Source organism: Oryctolagus cuniculus, chromosome 5 (assembly GCF_964237555.1).
Source record: "Oryctolagus cuniculus chromosome 5, mOryCun1.1, whole genome shotgun sequence".
Classification (NCBI taxonomy): domain Eukaryota; kingdom Metazoa; phylum Chordata; class Mammalia; order Lagomorpha; family Leporidae; genus Oryctolagus; species Oryctolagus cuniculus.
In genome coordinates, this window is record NC_091436.1 from 25455059 (window position 1) to 25476862 (window position 21804).

Consider the following 21804-nt stretch of genomic DNA (forward strand, 5'->3'; position numbering starts at 1 on the left):
CTTTCCTATCATCCTTAGCTAAGTGATTTGGGGCAAATAATATAACCTTGCTGAGCCTCAGTTTCATCATCTGTAAGTGAGATAATATTTACAATTCCTTATTCAGTGTGCCATTGTGGAAATTAAACGATATAATCACTGCAGAATGCCTAGAATACAAAAGACTCTCAAAATATAGCAGCTATTAGGATTGCCTGGCAAGAACTGTGGAAATTGGCCATATTGAGTTCCATCATCAAGGTAATAAATATGTATTGATCCTAACATGTGCCAGGCAGCTGGACAACTGCTTAGGATTCAAAGGCTGTTGTTTTGCCTTAGGAGTTTAACATTTTCGTGGGGATACAGATATGTTGAAAAGAGATGTGAAAGTGTTGGGTAAGCACAAATAATGGAATAGCTACCTTTGCTTGGGGAGTTAGGAAAAGCTTCTTAATGAAGATAGCAGATAGGCCAGCAGGATGAGCAGGCGTTTGCCAGGAAAGAATGAGAAGGGCATTTGGGACAGAAGACTGCAGAGGCATGAGGTTCTGAAAGGGCTGCTCATATTCAAGAAAAGTAAAACGTTGGAGAGGGCAAGGTAACCATATGAGGCCCCTCAGATGGCTGTACTAAAGCAACACGACACAGTGGATGTGTTTGAAACCACAGAGGCGCTGTGTTAATCCTTCCCCTGTACGGCCCTAATGAAACTCAAAAACCCTGGTTCTCAGAGATATGTCATTTTTGATGAGTTGGCTTAAGAAAGGTTTGATCAAAGTCCCTCAGGGCAGAACTGTTTGTTAGTACACATCATTTTCTTAAAATATCCCGGAATTGGGGGTAGAAGGGAGATTGTTATTTTAGCCCTAAGACTCGTGATTTCTAATGCTTTCTTCCCCTATAATTTCTGTGATGGGTTGCCCTTTTCACCAGGAACACCCTGGGACACATTCTAAAAATTGCTATAACCAGCATGCAAGCTTCTGAGTTAATAACAAAACAGTGCTCGATTCTAGAAACTGAAAGGGAAGACGACGCAACATATCTCCACAGAAATTGAGGTGCAAACCATCCAAAGTACTTGATTTGAAACAAGTGAAGGTAACACCAGTGGCTACAGCATCACAAAAACTAAGCTGAGGAAACAGCCTTGCAGCTGCAGGCAAACACCCTACGATGGGCAGACGCTGACAACACAAACAACTCCACTGCTCAAGACATCTCCAAGAGCCTGCACCAGATCTCCAAGGGAAAATAACAGCCTTGCTGTTCACCAGAGAAGGACTATCCAAGTACAACAGTTACTTCCAACACAATCCCACTTGTGTGGGGTGGGAGTCGAGCCAGGGTGTTGATGGTTGTGTAGGTGGGAATCAATTGGGCTCTGAGAGCAAACCTTCCAATGACACAAAAATTGAATTCATCCTAGAATGCGCTAGATATATTTTAAAATCATTTATACAATGTTGGTTTTTCTGCTACAGAAATAATGACTCAATTGCATAAGAAGGGAGAAGTGGTGGTTTTTTTTTTTTAACCTTGAGTATTTTTCTCTAATTGGAATATATCATTATAACATCCCAAGAGTTCACAGCTATTTAGGAAGATTGTATGGAAAGTCTAAATTAGAAGATAGCTCTTTAACAGATTTTTAATAAATAAATAAAAGGTCACCACTTGGCGTTAGTCCACTCACCATGCCGTGATTCAGCCACCCTGGGATAAAATTATCAAGCAGCTTCGGGTAGATCATCTCTCTGTCATAGGCATAAATGATCCAGAACACTGCCACAACGAACTGGAAGGGGAAAAGAAAATATTTTATTTCAAGTTCATCAACTAGCCACAACATACAATTTGTTGGATATCTACTGTTAAATGAACCCAACGAGATTTGGATTCTATGAGGAAAGGCAGATCAGAAAACCAGCTAAGAACTAAAGAGTTCCAGCTTCATTCCTTCAGTGGTCATGGTTGGGGGTGCCTCTTCTTCTGGTCTCCCAATTGTGTTCTCCCAGGCAAAGGAATCTGATTCTAGGGAGAGCAGAGAGACCTGTCATCAGGAACAGCTCCATTACAGGGCTAATTGTGCTGGGCTGATTCCTCTCAAGAGGGTTTAAAAGTTCAGTGGTGGTTTTCTCGGATCCCATTCCCCACTGTACATAGATTTAGCATTCAAGAAACTGTAGAATATGTCCCTTTTCCTTGAACTCATCATGTGGTTTAAATTAATCTTCACATTCTCAAGTTTCCATTTCACCACTAACAGCATCGAAACCACTGCTATAAAATGTCCCAAAGTCACATTTCCAGCAAATGCATTAATTTATACTGTCTAAGCAAGGGCTTTAGCTACACTGCAAAGCAGGGTATGCAGACAGTAAAGGAAGATTCCTAATTCTCTTGGAATAACTTAGAAGTTCATCTGGATTCCAGAGGTTTGTTTTGGCCCAACAGCAACACAATCATCTAAAAAGAGTAAATGGAGAGTATTCAATTTATTATTTTACCGTTCTTGTAACTAATGGAGAGGAAAGAAGTTCAGGTAAAATTAAGAAATGAATTGCTCAAGATCTCAACCTTCAGCATAGAATTGTTTAAAACGTGTATGCTTTTGTCAAAGATAAAAAAAAAAAATTCCATGGAAAAAGAGCTCATCCCTATGCTTCAAACCCTCTGCAGAGTAATGGCTCAAAACAAAACAATACAAAACAAAAATATTAGAGAATAAAAAAACATGGCACAAACATTAAACAGAAATGATTTTACTTCAGTTTTTATAATTACATCATTCATGCTCCCATATTTTATAATTAAAAGTAATAAATATTTTAATGTCACTCTTTTAAAGTTTATTCATTTTTATTCAAAAGGAAGAGAGAGAGAGGGAGAGAGAAAGAGAGACAGATTTTTAGTAAAAGATAGACAAACAACATCCATCTGTTTGTTCACTCCCCAAATGCCAGGAACAGCCAGAACTGGGCCAGGTCAAATCCAGGAACTCAGAATTCAATCTAGGTCTCCAACTACCTGAGCTGTCACCTGCTGCCTTCCAGTGTGCACACTAGCAGGAAGCTGGAACTGTAAGTGGAGCTGAGACTTGCATGTAGGCATTCCACTGTCCAGACTGGCATTAACTGATGAGCCAAATAACAAACTCTTAATGTCACCTTTTATTTAACAACTGGATATACTTGGTTTTTCAAGGCTAGTTATCAGAAGGGTTCTTTTCAAACTATGTCACTTATGACATAGGTAATCTTTGCCAAGAACAAGATAAAAGTCACTCTTAATATCTAGGATATTACAATTATTTATTGTTTTATAAAATACGATGGATGGGGCCGGTGCTGTGGAGTAGTGCGTAAAGATGCCGCCTGCAGTGCCAGTATCCCATAATGGCATGGGTTTGAGTCCCGGCTGCTCCACTTCCGATCCAACTCTCTGCTAAGGCCTGGGAAAGCAGTAGAAGATGGCCCAAGTCCTTGGGCCCCTGCACCTGCATGGGAGATGTGGAAGAAGCTCCTGGCTCCTGGCTTCAGATCGGCAGAGTTCCAGCTGTTATGGCCATTGGGGGAGCGAACCAGCAAATGCAAGACCTCTCTCTCTCTCTCTTTCTCTGCCTCTGCCTCTCTGTAACTCTGCCTTTCAAATAAATAAATAAATCTTTAAAAAACCACAGTGGATGAGCATTACACAAGGCAACTGTAAACTGAACAGAGTTTTAATACCAGGTTGGGATTCTTGGTTATTTGTCTTGCTTTTAGGTCAACTATTTTCACTGTCAGTTTATAAATACAAAACATAAATGAAGAAATGTATTATTAGTTTAAGACTAACTATCATGAATTTCTTTTTTTTTTTTTTTTTTTTTTTTACAGGCAGAGTGGACAGTGGGAGAGAGAGAGAGAGAGAGACAGAAAGGTCTTCTTTTTGCCGATGGTTCACCCTCCAATGGCCGCCGCGGCCGGCGTGCTGCGGCCAGCGTACTGCGCTTATCCGAAGGCAGGAGCCAGGAGCCAGGTGCTTCTCCTGGTCTCTCATGGGGTGCAGGGCCCAAGCACTTGGGCCATCCTCCAATGCACTCCCGGGCCACAGCAGAGAGCTGGACTGGAAGAGGGGCAACCGGGACAGAATCCGGTGCCCCGACTGAGACTAGAACCCAGTGTGCCGGTGCGCTAGGCGGAGGATTAGCCTAGTGAGCCGCGGCGCCGGCACTATCATGAATTTCTAAGTACAATGAATAATTTTTAAATTATTTACAATTTTTGATTATTTACTCCACTTAAGACTCAAAATGTACTGACTATCACTGATAATCACTTTTATAATTTACATATATTTAACAGCTATTTTGAACCTGTGTTACATTAACTTTCAACATTACTTCTTTGAGCAGACTGGAACAAAGATTATTGCATTTTTCCTTTCAGTAAACAGAAAAGTCAAATTTTTTCATTTATGCTTAATAATAGCTATTTGTATATGTTTTCACATATCATAAATAAAGCTCATTATAACTTCATTGATATGACCCAACTAAGTGATAATGCAGATACTCTACAACGTATTTAATTTAGTCTTATTTCATGAAAAAGGATTTGTCAGAGAAATGAAAAACTTAATGTACTTTTATATACATGTAAATACAGGCATATGGTGCTAAATAGTAAAATGCATACTAATTTTTTTTCCTTGAATATCTCTAAACTTGTGGTTGAGTAGAAGTAAAGTCTATAATGTAAGAGATGAAGCTGGTGGTAGGGGGTGAGCAGAGGGCACTGAGTGTGGGGATGGAGGACTGCAACAGCACACATAGAGAGCACGAATGAGTTCACAAAATAAGAAGTCTGGGCAATATTTTGAGTGGCTGGAAATCAGAGCAAATGAGATGGGAAGACAAGGAAGGCCAGATGAGCCAAGCCCAGGAGAAGAAAGGGAGTAGGGACAGGAAGCCTTCTTCCCTTCTTCACCTGGGATCTGAGTCCTTTGGCTCACGGTTAGAAACAGGGCTGCCCTTATTCCAACAATGAGTGGAAATGACTTGGGACACTGCTGTGGATAATGTGCTAGAAGGTCAGGAAGGCACTTAACAGGAAATCTGTCAGGAATCAGGAGGGACAGGACTCTGTGGTAGAACCAGCCAGCACGTTTTCCAGGGCTGTCAAGAGGTGTTGACAACGAGGATATGGAATCAGGGATGGGGCTTCCAAGCACTGTGGCTTGAGTACCTGGGACAGAAAGACAGCCTGAAATGAGGGCTGCTGAGAGGTCAGGAAGAATATCTTGACGTGCTAGCCAGTATTTCTAAGCGCTTTCCTGGAAGAGAGCAGTGGTCAATGAATTACATGAGATGTAACAAATAAAGTCACTTGAGACACAGAGTGGACACACAATGAAGCACAGCCCTTCTTCCTCTTTTCACTTTCTTGTTGCTGCAGAGTTGTGACAACTCTAGGTGACACCGGTACAGCTGGGGCTGACTGTATGCCTTGATACCAATGATGCACTGCCAAACTTCCCAAGGGGACTGCCCTTGCACCTGGGGCTATGTGTCAGGGCCCGGCACGTCACCTTAGGGCATGTTAGAGGTGCAGAATCCCAGGTCTCACCCCACACATGTTCTGATCCTGCACTTCAATAAGACCCTGAGGTCACTTGTATGCCTGCAAAATTTGAGATATCCTGCTTTGGGAGCCCCCTCCTCCAGCCACCTTAAGCCTCTTAATGGAGTGAGGAGACCCTGGGGCCTTGGCAGTCTTATCTAAAACCTGCAATCCCTTCCCTTCTGGACAACACCCTGGAGAACATTGACCCCTGAGGGCCCTGCCCAAAGAGACAGCAGTGGGCTTCAGGGCATATGTGGGCCTCCTCCCATAGACTGACCCTAGGGTGGACTCTCTAGTAAGAGTTTGCATTGACCTGAGAGGTGGTAAAGATGCAAATGTTTCCATGGAATGGAGACCAAAATTTTCTTTCTGATTGTCCCCACACAGGCATGAAATCATCTCAGTCTTGCATAGAGCCATTGGTGGAAATCCCTCCACTTCTGCCATGTAACATAATCTTCACATCAGCAGGACAGCCCACCCTGTTCACAGGTTCCTGTCCCACTTAAGGGGAGGGAATTACACAGGCCTGAGCAGCAGGGGCTGGCATCTCGGGGCCATGTTAAAAATCTGCATTCCATAGATTCCCACCCTGTTCATTTCCAAAACTGTTCCGCTATTTTAAGCCTTTGCATTTCCATTTAAATTTCAAAATATCAGCTTGTTAATTTTTACAAATACTCTGCTAGAATTCTCATTGGGACTATCTGGGGACAGCTGAAATTTTAACAATATTGAGTCTGCCAAACCATGAACATAATTTACAACTCTATTTAGTCAGTGTTCTTTAATTTCTTTCAACAAGGTTGGTACTTTTCAGTATACAGATATTGTACATATTTTGTTAAGCCTATCCTTATATATTTCATGCTTTGTGATGCTATCTTACATATTGTACATATTTTACTTTCTTTGTTGCTAGTTTGTAAAGTACAACTGGTATTTTAATATTGACACTGTATTGTATAACTCTACTAAGTTCACTTAATAGTTTGGCAGCTATTTTAGAAGATATCTTGGATTTTTATACTAACATGATGCATAAACAATGACAGTTCTCCTTCTTCCTTTACATTGTGTTTGCCTTTTACATTTTTACTTCTTTTCCTTTATTTATTACACTAGGTAGGACCTTCAGTACAGTGTCAAAAGAACTGATTTACAATAAGTATTCTTACCATCCTCTTTATCATTGGAAAAGTATCCAGTCTTTCAACATTTAAAGTTAATATTAGCTGTAGATTTTTCTCTTTTTAAAGATTCATTTACTTGTTCGAAAGGAGAGTTGGGGGTAGGGGAGTTCAGTCTCCCATCTGCCAATTCACTCCTCAATGGCTGCAATGACTAGGGTTGCCAGGTCAAAGTCAGGAGCCCAGAGCTCCATCTGAGTCTCATACATGGGTGGTAGGGGCTCAAACACTCCATCCATTGCTGCCTTCTTAGGCACATGAATAGGAAGCTGGATTGGAAGAATAGCCAGGACTCAAATCAGCACTCTGATATGGGATTCAGGCATCCCAAGTGGTGGCTTAACCTACTGTGTCAAAACACCCAACTGGTTGTTCTTAATATTCTATCATGGCAATTGGCATGTGCTACAAATCAGGTATTTTTCCCCTGTAGAGCCTGTCGTTAAACATTTACCAACATGCCACTGTTGCAAGCTACTGCAAAATGTTCACCGTGAGTGATCATTCACGGCATCCCTAACATATAAAGTGCGGGAGTCATCACTCAACAGGGAAACGTTAGTCAAAACTTTGGTCCCTACTGTATACTGATGGAGTTATATGCACCACTAGAAGTGATGTGACTTCCAAGAAAGTGTCGGTCACCTTTCTAGGTGTAACACTAGAAGATCAGGAGGCACAGCTAACTCGGTAATCAGCCTTCTAAATAATTCTTTAGATCCAAACACAGCACAGATGGTAGCTTCTTGGCTTCCTGCACTGATATCCTCTTGATAGGGTATGGTCATCAACAAACCCAAAATAAGTTTGAACTCTACTCCCAGGACATGGATATGAAACAAAAATAGCTTCTCTTGGACAAACTAAGTGATACTGAAATGCTCCCCCTGTGGTAAAGAAACTCCTTCTCTAGCCAGGACCAATGGCCAGCTATTTCTCAGGGTGCACCTGCTGCTTCTAGGTTGCCAGACCAGAATACTGTACTTGAACTGAGAGTGGAAGGAGCACGGTCACTTTCCAGTCCTTCCAGCTTTAAGACAACATACTTGACCGACAGCTAGTCATTAATGCCCTGTTTGAACCTCTGGAATTACTGGAAATTAATGGCAAAACACAACTGGATTCGTGGTTTGCCTCTTTTTGAAAGGCATGTCTCACATGGAGTCTCCTGGCAGCTGGAAGCTTCAGCTTCAGTTCACTTCTAAGAAAAAGCTTTAATGATTTGTGGGAAATTCTTTGGAATTCAGCAAAATCAATGCAAAGGATGTTGCAGAGAAATTTGCCATGAAGAAGGCTAAAGAGTCATATCCTCAAACATCCACTGCTGAAGGAGGGAAGGAGGGAAGAAAAGAAATACATGAACACATCTTTAAAGTCTTCAACTTCAACAGAATATGATCCCATGACATTTTTTTCCCTTTTAAAACTCATACATTGGGGCTAGTATTGTGGTGCAGCAAGCTAAGCTACCCTCTGTGACTCCAGCATCCCACATGAGTGCTGGTTCAAGTCCCAGTTGCTCCTCTTCCTAACCAGATCTCTGCTAATGTATCTGAGAAAGCTGTGGAGAACGGGACCCTGTACCCACTGGGAGACACAGACGGAGTTCCACGCTCCTGGTTTCAGCCTGGCCCAGTACTAGCCATTATGGCCACTTGGAGAGTTAACCAGCAAATTAAAGATATTCTCTCTCTCTGCCCCCACTCTGGGTGTGTGTGTGTTTGTGTGTGTGTGTGTGTGTCCCTCTCTCTTTATAATGCTACCTTTCCAATAAATAAATAAATAAATAAATATCTCAAAAAAGCTTATAAGCGTGCAGGGTTGTGGCATAGTAGGTTAAGCCACTGCCTGTGATGCCAGCATCCCTTAGGGCACCAGGGCACCAGTTCAAGTCCTGGCTGTTCCATTTGATCCAGCCCCCTGATCATGTGCCTGAGAAAGCAGTGGAAAATGGCCCAAGTGATTGGGGCCCCTACACCCACATGGAGACCTGGAAGAAGCTACTGGCTCCTGGTTTTGGCTGGGTCCAGCACCAAGTTGTTGCGGCCATTTGGGGAGTGAATCAGCAGATGAAAGATCTCTCTCTCTCTCTCTCTCTCTCTCTCTCTCTCTCTCTCTCTTTCTCCCACTCCCACTCCCTCCCTCCCTCCCTCCCTAACCCTTTCAATTAATAAATAAATCTTTTTTTTAAAAAACTCGTATATTGGTACTCAACCTTTACCAAATATTGATAAGAAGAAAGTTAAATTCTGTTTTGGGCTCTATTACCTTGCTTTAAGATTTTTCTTTTTCTTGACTTTCCTTCCCATCAATTCTTTTCCTGTTTTTACCTGTCACTGGGAGGTAATCTTTAGAGATGCTTCTAACTGTGGTTTCTCTTTCTGATCACACTTTTTCTGGGCAGAGAAAGAAGCTGTATGTTCTGGAGGAGAACTGGCTTTGTCTCTGATGGCCCCCATGCACAGGGGATACCCAACCTGACCAGACTCTGAGCACCCAAGCGAAGGCCTTCCTTCTGCCTTACTTCCCTCAACCCTACCCTCTACATCAGCAACTCACAGTGAAGCAAAGGGCCTTGCACCAGGCCACAGCATCTTCTGTCCCAGAGCAGTTTCCAGGACTCATTCCTAGAAGTGTGACATGGAATTCATCTCCTCATAACCACGAGTCTGGGAGAAACACTACAGTTTTTATGCTATGCATTCTGCCCAATTAGCCTTAAACCCAGCATCTCCATATGACATTCTAAAGTACATGCTGATGTTATGCTTTTCTTTTTCATGGCTTTCAATGTCATCGTTTAAGTAGATGTATCATTTACCCATATTTGTTTACATTTAAGTCCTTAATTAGCTCTCCTGACTAAGTAATGTGACAATAAAACCCTAACTCCTGCAGTGCCTGCCTGGTATGTTTCCTGCCTTTCTCACCAGTCCCAGCATGGGCTGTGTTCTCTCTTGGCTCCTCAACTCCAACTGCAATTTGGTTACTCCTACAAATGATTAAGGCCTTTCCCACTTCAGGACTATAGTCCTTTCTCCTTTCCGTGTTAGGAATACTATTTCCCCAATGTCACATGCCTGGCTTCTCTGTTCCTTCAGGTCCAGCTTAAATAGTATCTTTACAGAAAAGCCCCACTGGCTTCTCCTCTTCTTCATTATTTTCTATCACAGACCCTGATAGAAAGCAGGCATATGTTATTGTTGTTCACTTCTTCTTGTCTTTATCCTATATGACAAGGTAAAGTATCAGAGAACGGGAACTTGTCTGTCTTGTTCCTTGCTGATCCCCCATTGCCTGGAAAGTTTTTTTTTTTTTTTTTGGCATGCATGTGATAAACATTTGATGAACAAATGAATAAAGTATACTGCTGTTTCCTGTAAGTGCCCAATCCCACCTCCCCCACAGGAACAAGTACCATTTTACTCCCTCAATTTTTTTCCTATTGACCTAAAATGTTTTCTTTGTGTTCTCTCTGTATTTTTCATCATTCTCTGTGTTGGGAAGATAACCTCTTGTTTCCATGCTATTATTAGAGTCTCTTCCTTCTTAGGTCCTTCACCTGTTTGAGTGGTTTGTTTTGTTTTTTAATCATCCTACCCTCCAAGAATCCTGCTCTGGACTTCTTGATCAAGATGGAGGACCCACAACTGTGTTTCCTGAAGTCAGCCAAGTGTAAAGGGAATGAGAGACAGAAAGGAAAACTGGTAGAGATAGGAAATACCCATAATCCCACATCACTCTTGAAAGAGCCTGCCAAGTGTTAGGAAAATTGAACGAGGACAGGGAAAGACTCTAATGGAAGAAATAAGATCTGCCCGATCTCTGGCCAAGTGAGAAGAACGCAGAGCTCTTACAGGTGGCATTCCCTGAGGGACATTAAATGACCCTTGCTGGGAACATGAGGTCTCAATGCATGGGAGCGCTGGGAAATGCTCTGACCCCCGATGGCTTCAGGTGACAGAGGTGATGATGCTAAATGTACAAAGGGCCAGGGCACCTTCTCTGCAGGAGCAGATGTGCATATGTCAAGGTCAACACAAACACCAGGGGTAACAAGCCTCAATACACAGCTCCCACCGCCTGATGAGGACCAAACTTCATGCCACCCTGGGATAGTCAAGGAGAGAGGAATGAGCTGAGCCTAAATAGAAGCCATTCTCCAGGGCAAGGTCATGGTGGAAAATAAACAGAAACTCAAGCTGCCCTAGCTCAGTCCCTAGCCTGTCTCCTCTTCTGTCCTGTCACAAAGAGCTGGCTAAGGAAGAACAAACCAATTTGCTCAATGGGAAGCTGAGTGGTCACAAGGAGAGAAACAGTGTGGCATGTATATATTCATATATATCACAAAAATACATAAGGGAATACGACAAAAAAGATCACCAAGTAATACAAACCAAAATATTATGCCAAAATAGGTATAATTTATGATCAAACAATTCTCCACTAAAGAAAAGAGGTCAAAAAAGAGAAAAGAAAAAAGAAAAGAGGTCAAAGAAAAAACTTGAAATTTAAGAGAAGACAGAGTGAGAGAAGAGGGTTAAAAAAAGTGAGAAGAACATAAGAAACCAATAAAACATAAAAAATAAAAGTGAAAATCATGTTCAAGGCAGTCAAAGGAAAAGCTGTCCTTAGTGTAGACTGCCGGGGCTCAGCTTTCTGCAGGACATGGACTAGAGATCCTGAAAACTCCTCCTGCTGTGAAATTCTAGGTACTAAATAAATTACAGCAAACATACTTTTTAAAGTATTGCTGAGCACACAAGAAAGGAAGGGAAATCACTAGGAGCCCAAAAAAAAAAAAAAAAAAAAAAAAAAAGCATACAAGGGGGAAAAAAGAACAGGAAAAAAACAGAGCAGTAGGAAACAGAGAAACTAGGACTACCTGGAGGCAAATGCCAATATCAGAATCATGGTGCCCTGTGAATGCTGGCCAAGGCGATGGATGACAGGGCCCTGGGCCCATGCGAGGTCGAGGATCAGTACTGAACCACAAGAACCTGCACATGCAGTGCAAGGGCAGACTATAGAAAATATTCTACATCAGGTTAAATAAATTGTTTTCCAACTCTAATCACTAAGAGTTTTTAAATTTCATTGAAATTTTTTCTGCAATGAGAAAAATTTTTCTTCCCTTAATTTTGCATTTGTGAAAACTAAGCTGTGGTAAAATTAATCAAATTCTGCAAGGCCTGAAAATCCAGTGTACACTTATGTGGAATAACTGTAGTGCGTACTGTAGTGTTTCTCCCAGACTCCCTCTTTCCAGCTGATGCACCTCTCCCTGGATGTTAGGAACACCAGCTGCTAGCCAGTTTCAGCTGCACCCCTCATTGGATGTTGCCCATTTCTGTGAGGAACTGCCTTGTCCCAGGCCATGGTCCATCTTCTGGAGTTGTCCACAACCAATGGCTGCCAAATGCAAGGATACGAAGATCCAGCCCAGTTACCTTGGTTTAGCACAAGTCTGAAGGCCTCTCCCTGCTCCAGAGCTCCCCGTGTGTTTTAGTTAAAGTTGCAGAGTGATAGAGCTTTCCCTCTGCCTACTGTGGTCTTCCTCACTTTGTGAATCTCCCAAGAGCTCTGTCCCCTAGCACATGTTCTCCACCTAAGAGCCCATTCACAAGAAGCCCAATCTAAGACAAGATGTATTGAAGCATGAAAAACATTTATAATAAATAAGTCACTGTAAAGAAAGTTATACTATGTAACAATCCTTTGCAATCTCTACCTACAGAAACAATAATTGTCAAAAGGAGATGTGTATCTTTCCATACCCTTCTCTATGCATGCACATAAAATGTACTCCATATATTATTTCACAAAATTGGGTCATACTATACCTAGCCTTTTACAATTATTCTGACTTAAAAACAAGTTTCGAAGGGCTGGCACTGTGGCATAGCTGGTAAAGCCACCACCTGCAGTGCGAACATCCCATATGGGCACCGGTTCAAGTCCCAGCTGCTCCACTTCCGATCCAGCTTTCTGCTATGGCCTGGGAAAGCAGTAGAAGATGGCCCAAATCCTTGGGCCCCTGCATCCGCATGGGAGACCCAGAGGAAGCTCCTGGATCCTGCCTTTGGATCGGCACAGCTTTGGCCGTTGCAACCAATTGGGGACTGAACCAGCAGATGGAAGACCTCTCTCTCTCTCTTTCTCTCTCTCTCTCTCTGTAACTCTGACTTTCAAGTAAATAAATACATCTTTAAAAAAACAAGTAATGAGGGGCAGGTATCTGGCACACTGGCAAAGATGGTGCATGGTCTGCCACATTAGTGCCCAAGTTCAAGGCCTGGCACCATTCTACATTCCAGTTTCCTTCTAATGAACATTAAGTGACATTTCAAGTAGATTCATACCTGTCACCCATGTGGGAGACACAGATTAAGTTCCTGGTTCAACCTGGCACAGCCCTGGCTGTTGCAGGACATTTGTGGAGTGAACCAGTGAGTGAAAAATCTCTTTATGGATCTCTGTCCCTCTCTCTCTCTCTCTCTCTCTCTCCCCCTCTGTACTCTACCTTTCAAATAACCAAAAATAGATAAATAAAATGTTTGAAAAATTTAAGGAGTTACTCCTTATTTCCTAAACGCTCCACAGTATCCCACAGTATTATTGTGTGTGTGATTTACGTAAGTATTCACTTGGTGATGCACATGTGCAGTGTTTCTGATTTCTCAAAGGCTGCAAAGAGCATGTTAAAATACGTGACCTATAGGAATGTGTTAGGGGAATGCATCACTAGGAGGGAGGCTCCTAGATCTGTGATCTCTGTTACCTAATGAGTTCTGTTCACAATGGTTCCTTTGTCATTCCTCGCTCCCAAGATGTACTGCCCTAACTCAGTTCCAAACTAGACTGTTCCTATCCTGGACTGCTGCAGTAGCCTCTTGGCTAGGCTAACTGGCTTCAAGCTTTCTTTTAACTCTATCAAGTTTTATCTCAAATTAGTTACTTTGAAGAACTTACAGCTAAAGCCTTCCAATGGCTTCTCCTTGCTTGCTGTACAAGACCAAACCCCCTTGCGATCTGGCTCCAAAGTCTCTTTCCTGTTCCCTTCCAGCTTCTTCCAGGTACCTTGCTCACCAAAGTATGTATAGCTTCTCAAACTCACCACACACTTCCAAGCATTCACTCCACTGTGTATTTTCTAACTCCAGCTTGAAATCTTTTTTAAAAATCTCTTCAAAATATAAGCTCTATCAATTGTTTCTTCCACTGTGCAGTTGATCCATCCCCATCCCTAGTTTCTGGTCTACAGTGAGTACTTCTTTCCCTGATAAACCATGGCACTCTGCTTACACAAATAGTTTAACTACAGCTCTTACACGCTCTTCGACTTGCTGGTCCCTCCAAGGTACATGACAGTTCTTTCTATCTTCAAGGCCCCCTCCAAGTGCTACTCCCTCTGCCTACAGTGACTTCGCACATCTCACTCAGCTCACCCTCACCACTGGGATGGACATTTAAATGTCACGCTTGCTAAGAAGCATCCCCCTAGTTGCCCCACAGTTTTGTCCCCTCCCTTTGCACATGCTCCATAACACATCATGGTGTTCCTTCAAACTACCAAGCATAGTGATGATAGTTAGTTGATTTGTGCAGTTAATTACTATTTCCTCTTGCAAGTAAAATGCAAACTCCATAAAGGCAAAGACCAGTCCATCTCCTCTTTCTTGCATTACCATTTCTTTGGGTGTTTTATATTTTTATTTTAAAATTCCATTTTGAAATAGTCTGAAACTCACAAGAAGTTGAAAAAATAACCACGCTCCTGTCTTCATCCAGCTTTCCCCAGAGATAACATCTTACATAGTCATGGCACCTGTTCAAAGCCAGAGACTTGGCATCGGCACAACACGATTCATTCAACTACAGGCAATATTCAGAGTTCTCCAGTTTTTACATACACTTGATTTATGTGGAAAGGAATATGTGGCTAATGAAATGTTATCACAGGGATATGGCTGTATCCCCACTACCAAGATAGGCTATCGAAGAGTTCCACATCACAAAGCTACTCCCTAAAACTACCCCCTCAGCCTCAGCCCCCAGAAACCACCAATTTGTTTTCCATCCCTACGATGCTATCATTCTGAGAGTTTCACATATCTTTCTCAGTGCTGTGTTGAGCCCAGTTGTCATTTGTTTAGTCTCTATAACGCTTGGTCCAGAGACTTCAAAAGCATTAAGAATCATAAGGACCTTGAGGTAACTATTATTTTTCTGGTTTTGCAGATGAAAAACTCAGCTTTAGAAAATTTAAAAACTTCCACAGAGGTCATGTGGGAATATAAGGCCAGAGGGTAGATCTCCTGTATAGAGACAGGCCTTACTAAATCAAACCTCTCCTGACCCGAGCGTGTGTGCACGCCCCACACAACCATGTACTCATCACTGACCACCAGCAGCTTCCCTCAGCTCCAAACCCTTCAGAAGCAAGGAGCATCCAGAGCCTAATTGCAAAAAAACCTACAATGCTCCATCAGAGACTTCCCCAACCAGCACACATGCCCAGAAGAGCCCAGTGCAACCCATATATGACCCTCCTGGGGAGGCAGTTTGAGCATGCGAGAAGCAGCTGTGCCTGTGCAGAACCCTAAGCCAAATGCAAACTTAAGTGCCATGTACCAAAGAGGATGAGCCAGAGACGGAGAGGGTATAGTTACACCTCCCAAACTCCATCAACCCCCCTTACCCCATTCAGCTTTGATCAGAGTTGGCAGAAACTTTTCATGCCAGCCTGCCTCCTTTGTGTACAAGCATAAGGCCTCATCGCAAACCTTGTCTGTGATGAGTATTGACTACTTGCCAATCTCCATTACAAGTGAGTCAACCTGAAGTCAGTATCAGAACCAATGCCTTTAATCTCCTTAAACACTTAGTTTGTATACAGTAGGTACCAGACACTTAGAATGAATTAATAATTTGTGAATGAAAAAATTAAAAGCCAGAGACCAGTTCATAGGTAATTCCAGGTTTTATAGAAAAGTCTGAATATAGTAGAAATTCAAAGAATTTTTGGTGAGTGAATGTGGCCATTCTAAAAACAGCTAGAGGAAAAGGAAAATAGTAATGTTTGGTGGAAAACCATCATGCCGGCCCTCTGAATATGGATGTGTCCAACAGGGTCCAAGAACAGCACCATGGAATACAGATAAGTTGGAAGAATCCATTCTTCACTGGTACTTAAGTGCATCAGTAGAACTGAAAGCATCTCAACAATGATTATTCAGCCAGGTTAATCTTCCCTCTGAAAAACTCATCCATGGTATGGAGGAGCAATACTGTTTCAGAACATTTGCTGGTCCTAGTAACAACTGCAACTTCCCTTGCAACCTTGGAACCTTACTACCTTCCTCACTCAAATTTTAATTAATAGGTTCCTTTCACATGATCACTTCATCTTTAGGGTGTAAATCTCCTCTCAGAGTATCGGCTGGTGTGGATGGCTCCTGAGGTGGTTTGCACGTGGTCTGTCCCCACCTACGAACTGATGTTCATATGGAGGCCTCATCCACCAATTTAACAGTGTTGCGAGGGTTCTCACTCTCATGAGATTGAACTGGTAGCAACAGGAGTGGTTGTTATACAGTGAGCCAGGAACCTCCCCTTTGTCCCTGTCACACACTTGCTCTTCCACATGTGCATGTGCCCACTTCCCCTTTCTATGTTTCTGCCATGAGCTGAACCACCAAGAGGCCAACAGACGTGGGTATCATGCTTTTGGACTTTGAGAACTGTGAGCTAAAAAGTTCTGTTCTTTAATAAAGTACTCAGCCTCAGGTATTCTGTTACAGCAATGCAAAACAGACTGAGACAGGGCCCCCTGTGACCAGCTGCCTTGCTGGATTTGTGGATGGAGTCCCCAGCAGGGTGCACCCTGGTTGTCTTTGTGCCTGTAGGCTGAGACCTCACCAAGCATGCCAAATTCGGTGGCCTATGTCTCTTCTCATAGTCTCAAGCTTCTCTGTCAGGTCCATTTCCCTGCTGACTCACACATGAGTGTACTGGCTTTCAGGTTCACGTTTCTTTTCCTCCAACAGGACCCAAACAGCCTGGGTTTGGCTTATAGTCATTGCAGTATTCTCTATAAACAGTAACATCTAAAGATTTACTCCTCTCTCCAGGGAACATCCCTGGTGGAGGAGATATGCATTGTGAGAGGTGGGGTGTGGAGAAGATGAGGCCCAAGGAAGAAGCTCTGGACATTCCACCTTATGCCCCTGCATCAAGCCACACAAAGAGGAGCAAAGAAATGCTAAGGTACCACGGATGTGATAAGCATAATTCTGGAGTCATTGTGACTTAGAGGGAAAATACAATAATAATACAATAATAAAATGCCAATGCAGAGAGCGAGTGAAAAAGAGTAATCAAGTATTCTAGAAAAATGCATAGGAGTATAATTAGTTTCAATAAACACAACAGAAACAGTTAATTTTGTTTAACCCTGTAACAATTTATGGTAACCCTGGCATATATGGCACAAACATCTGCTGAAAAGATATGTAAAGTTAAGAGAACCTCTATTATTGGGACACTGATACAAAATAGGTTCAAAAGGAGGCTTGAATGAACCTATCTGTGATATTAGACATGCAGTGAAAAGTCAATCAAGCAGGGCCAGTGCTGTGGTGTAGTATGTTTAACCTCTGCCTGCTGCACTGGCATCCCATATTGGCACTGGTTTGTATTCCAGTTGCTCCACTTCTAATCCAGCTCCCTGCTAATGTGCCTGGAAAAGCAGTGGATGATGGACCAAGTGCTTTGGTCCCTATACCCACATGAGAAGCCCGGATGAAGCTCCTGGCTCCTGGCTTTGGCGTGGCCCAGCCCCTGCCGTTGTGGCCATTGGAGAATGAACCGGTGATGGCAGATCTATCTTTCTCCTTCTCTCTCTGTATTTAGGCCTTTCAAATAAATAATTAAATCTTAAAAAAGAAAACCAGAAAAGTCACTCAAGGACTTATCCATCCATCTATAGGGGAAAATAAATGCTCTCTATAAAATCCCAATCACTAAAAAGCCAAATGAAATATTAAATAAGAAGTCACTTACTAGTTTCTTATTTATAATTCTACAGTATCTTTGTAAAATACAAAAAACCGTGCAGACACAACATATATCATTCTTAAATCTACACAATATCATACTATATTACCTTAATGCTGTTTTACAAAACAGCTAAGAAATGCAAAGCATCTTTTCAGTTAATCCAGTAAGTGATCAAAAGTGGTAAAATTGCTGATGCCAAAAACAGTGAAGAGAAAGGGTCATGGGAAGCCGCCAAGTACTGAGGCCAGCTTTCCTGCAAAGAGCACCTATCATACCATGTGGCCATGGGCTCATCTCCCGATATACCATCTGAGCCAGAAGATGGGAGATAAAGACTGTCCAAGGCAGGGAGTCTCCACCGAAACCTTGAGTCCCCAGGGCTGCATCTCCAGTGTAAAGGGGAATGACAACGACCCTCACATTGAAAAGGGCAGCAAGGAAAAAAGAGCTAATGTAATGTGAGCTCTGTGTTGACAAAAAAGAGGAGGAAAAATTATCCTGAAAATTCATAACCATAGCATTGCCATCTTTGGGTTTGTGGATTGATTTGTGCTTTCAAGAAATGTGTGTTTTTTCTAAATACAAGGTGGGAGTGTAAAACATGACCACCACTGAGGCCATAAAGCAGTCTTCATAAACATTTTAAAGTATTGATATCTTGTTAACCATAGTTTCTGCTCAAAAAAAAAAAAAAAAAAACTGAAAACAAGATTTCTTTAAAATCTATAAGTTGATGGGGCTGTCACTGTGGAGCCACAGGTTAAGCTATGGTCTACGACCCCAGCATCTCATTTGAGCACCTGTTTGAGACTCAGTTTTTCCATTACTAATCCAGCTCCCTGCTAATGTGCCTGGGAAAGCAGCAGAGGATGGCCCAAGTGCCTGGGACCCATGTGGGAGATTCCAGTGAAGCTCCTGGCTCCTGGCTTCAGCCTGGCTAAGCTCCTACTGTTTTTAAATTTTTATTTAATAAATATAAATTTCCAAAGTACAACTTTTCAATTATAGCGACTTTTTCCCCCCATAACCTCCCTCTCACCTGCAACATCCCATCTCCTACGCCTTCTCCCATCCCATTTTTCATCAAGATTCATTTTCAATTATCTTTATATACAGAAGATCAACTTAGTATATACTAAGTAAAGATTTTAACAGTTTGCACCCACACAGACACACAAAGTGTAAAGTACTGCTTGAGTACTAGTTATACCATTATTCACACAGTACAACACATTAAGGACAGAGATCCTACGTGGGGAGTAAGTGCACAGTGACTCCTGTTGTTGATTTAACAATTGACACTCTTGTTTATGGCTTCAGTAATCTCCCTAGGCTCTTGTCATGAGTTGCTAAGGCTATGGAAGCCTTTTGAGTTTGCCGACTCTGATCTTATTTAGACAAGGCCATAGTCAAAGTGGAAGTTCTCTCCTCCCTTCAGAGAAAGGTACCTCCTTCTTTGATGGCCCGTTCCTCCCGCTGGGATCTCACTCACAGAGATCTTTCATTTAGGTCATTTTTTTTTTTTTTTTGGCAGAGTGTCTTGGCTTTCCATGCCTGAGATACTCTCATAGCTCCAACTGTTGTGGCCATTTGGGGAATACACCAGTGGATGAAAGATCCTCTCTCATTTTTCCTCTGACTCTCCCTTTCTGTAACTCTGCCCTTCAAATAAATAAACAAATCTTAAAAGAAAAAAAAAACATATAAGTTGAATATGAAATTATAATGAACTTAGTAAATATTATAAATAAATAACAATAAAATGGTATATGCAAATCTTCTGGAACATAAAATGTTAATTGAGGGAATTTATAAAATTCTGTGCTTACACTAGAAAAAAGAATTAAAAGTTGATGTGAGACATACACCTTCAACAAAAGCCAAATAATGAATGAAATAGAAAAAAAAAAAAACAGAAGATAGGATTGCTGAAGTCAAAAGAATGGACTGGAGGCCAGTGCTGTGGCACAGGGGGTAAAGCTTCCGCCTGCAGTGCGACATCCTGTATGGGTGCCAGTTCAAGTCTTAGCCTCTCTGCTTCTAATCCAGCTCCCTGCTACAGCATGAGAAAGCAGAAATGGCCCAAGTCCTTGTGCCCCTGCACCCATGTGGGAGACCCAGAAGAAGCTCATGGCTTAGGATCTGCCCAGATCCGGCCATTGCGGCCATCTGGGGAGTAAACCAGCAGATGGAACACTTCTCTACCTCTGCCTCTTTGCAATTCTGCCTTTCAAATTTAAAAAAAAAAAATTTAAGAGTTTGGACTTTTAGAGATATAAATTCTGGTAATATGAATGAAAAGAGAGAGAGATTACAAATGAGCAATATTTGGAAAGAAATGGGGTTATGACTATAGATCATCATGAGAATAAAATTATCAAATATACTTATGAACAGATTTGTCATAAATTCAGAAATTTGATTTAAAAAATTTTCTACTAAGAGACTACTACTTGGGGCTGGCACTGTGACGTAGTGGGTAAAGCCACCGCCTGCAGTGCTGCCATCCCATTTGGGTGCCGGTTCAAGTTCCAGCTGCTCCACTTCCAATTCAGCTCTCTGCTATGGCCTGGGAAAGCAGTGCACCAGCATCGGAAGACCCGGAGGAAGCTCCTGGATCCTGGCTTCGGATCGGTGCAGCTCTGGCCATTGTGGCCATCTGGGGAATGAACCAGCAGATGGAAGACCTCTCTTTCTTTCTGCCTTTCCTTCTCTCTCTGTGTGTAACTCTTTCAAATAAATAAATAAATCTTTTTAAAAAAGAAACTACTACTTATTAAAACAAGAAGAAACAGGAAATCCAAATAACCATGCCGTTGTAAAATCATTTCAGAAGTTAAAAATCTTCCCACAGGAGCAGTGTGTGGTTTATTAGTTAAGATGCTCATGGTCTGCATCAGAGTGCCTGGCTTGATACACAGCTGCACTCCCAACCCCAGCTTCCTACTAATGCAGACCATGAGAAGCAACAGTAATTGGCTCAAATAACTGGGTCCCTGCCACCCACATGGGACACCTGGGTTGAATTCCTGGCTCTCAGCTTCAGCATGGCCCAGCCCCAGCTGTTAAGGCCATTTAGGGAGCTCTTTTGAGTCTCAAATAAATAAGTAAACAAACAAATAAAATATCTCCCTCCATAGGGTATGCCAGACACAGAGGGATTACTAGTGGTTTCCATCAAACACCCAAAGAAGAGATCATTCCAGTCCTTCACACAACTTTTGCCAAAGGATAACAAGAGGGGAATATGCCCAAAGGTGCTTTATGAGGCTAGTACAAAAATGACATAACAGCTTTAAGGAAGGTAACTAACATTCATGAACACATGCATAAATTCTAAGCAAAATCTTAACATGTAATCCCATCAACATTTATCAAACATTCTAATATTATAATCAATTCTACCTCAAGGATGTGAGATTGGTTTAATATTAGAATAGTATATGTCCTTCAGCACATCAGTGGAATAAGTAAGGAAAGTGGCATATTCACCTCCACATGCACAGAAAAATAATCTGATAAAATCTGATTGTCATTCATTATAATAATTTTTAACAAATAAGAAATAAAAGTTCTCTGCTAGGGACTATGAGTGCTCTAGACTGTGCTTACATTCTCATGGGCCAAGGAGATCAACATATCTTAGTACATTTGTATTTCACCACTGCCCACCCTTTCGGAAGCTTTGCCCTGTAGATTCTCCTGTAGATGTGAAACAGGAAAAAAGTAAAAGAATGTTCAGAGCAGTGCTGTCCTTAACAAGCAAACAACTGGGACAAAACCTAAAAATCTGTCAACTGTAGCACAGGTAGGCAAATTTCCCTATAAAAATTCTCAAGAGCAGGTAAGATCTTTTGAGGAAATCTTAAGGGTCTTTTTGTTCTGGTTTTCTAAACAGATTTGGAGCCTCAAGTTCTATAAGCCCACTGTTAATTTTCACTAGAAAATAAACATGTATCTGC

The 21804-nt window shown here is 42.0% G+C and overlaps 1 protein-coding gene across 5 annotated transcripts in view; it reads right to left on the reverse strand.

The window, feature by feature from the left end:
• The window catches only part of AIG1 (androgen induced 1), a 356709-nt gene that overhangs the window by 224026 nt on the left and 110879 nt on the right, over positions 1-21804 (reverse strand). For all 5 annotated transcript variants that reach the window (XM_070073475.1, XM_070073476.1, XM_002714854.5 and 2 more), the window contains exon 3: positions 1679-1780. In XM_070073475.1, the coding sequence (XP_069929576.1) occupies positions 1679-1780 (102 nt within the window). The remainder of the gene's footprint in view (positions 1-1678; positions 1781-21804) is intronic.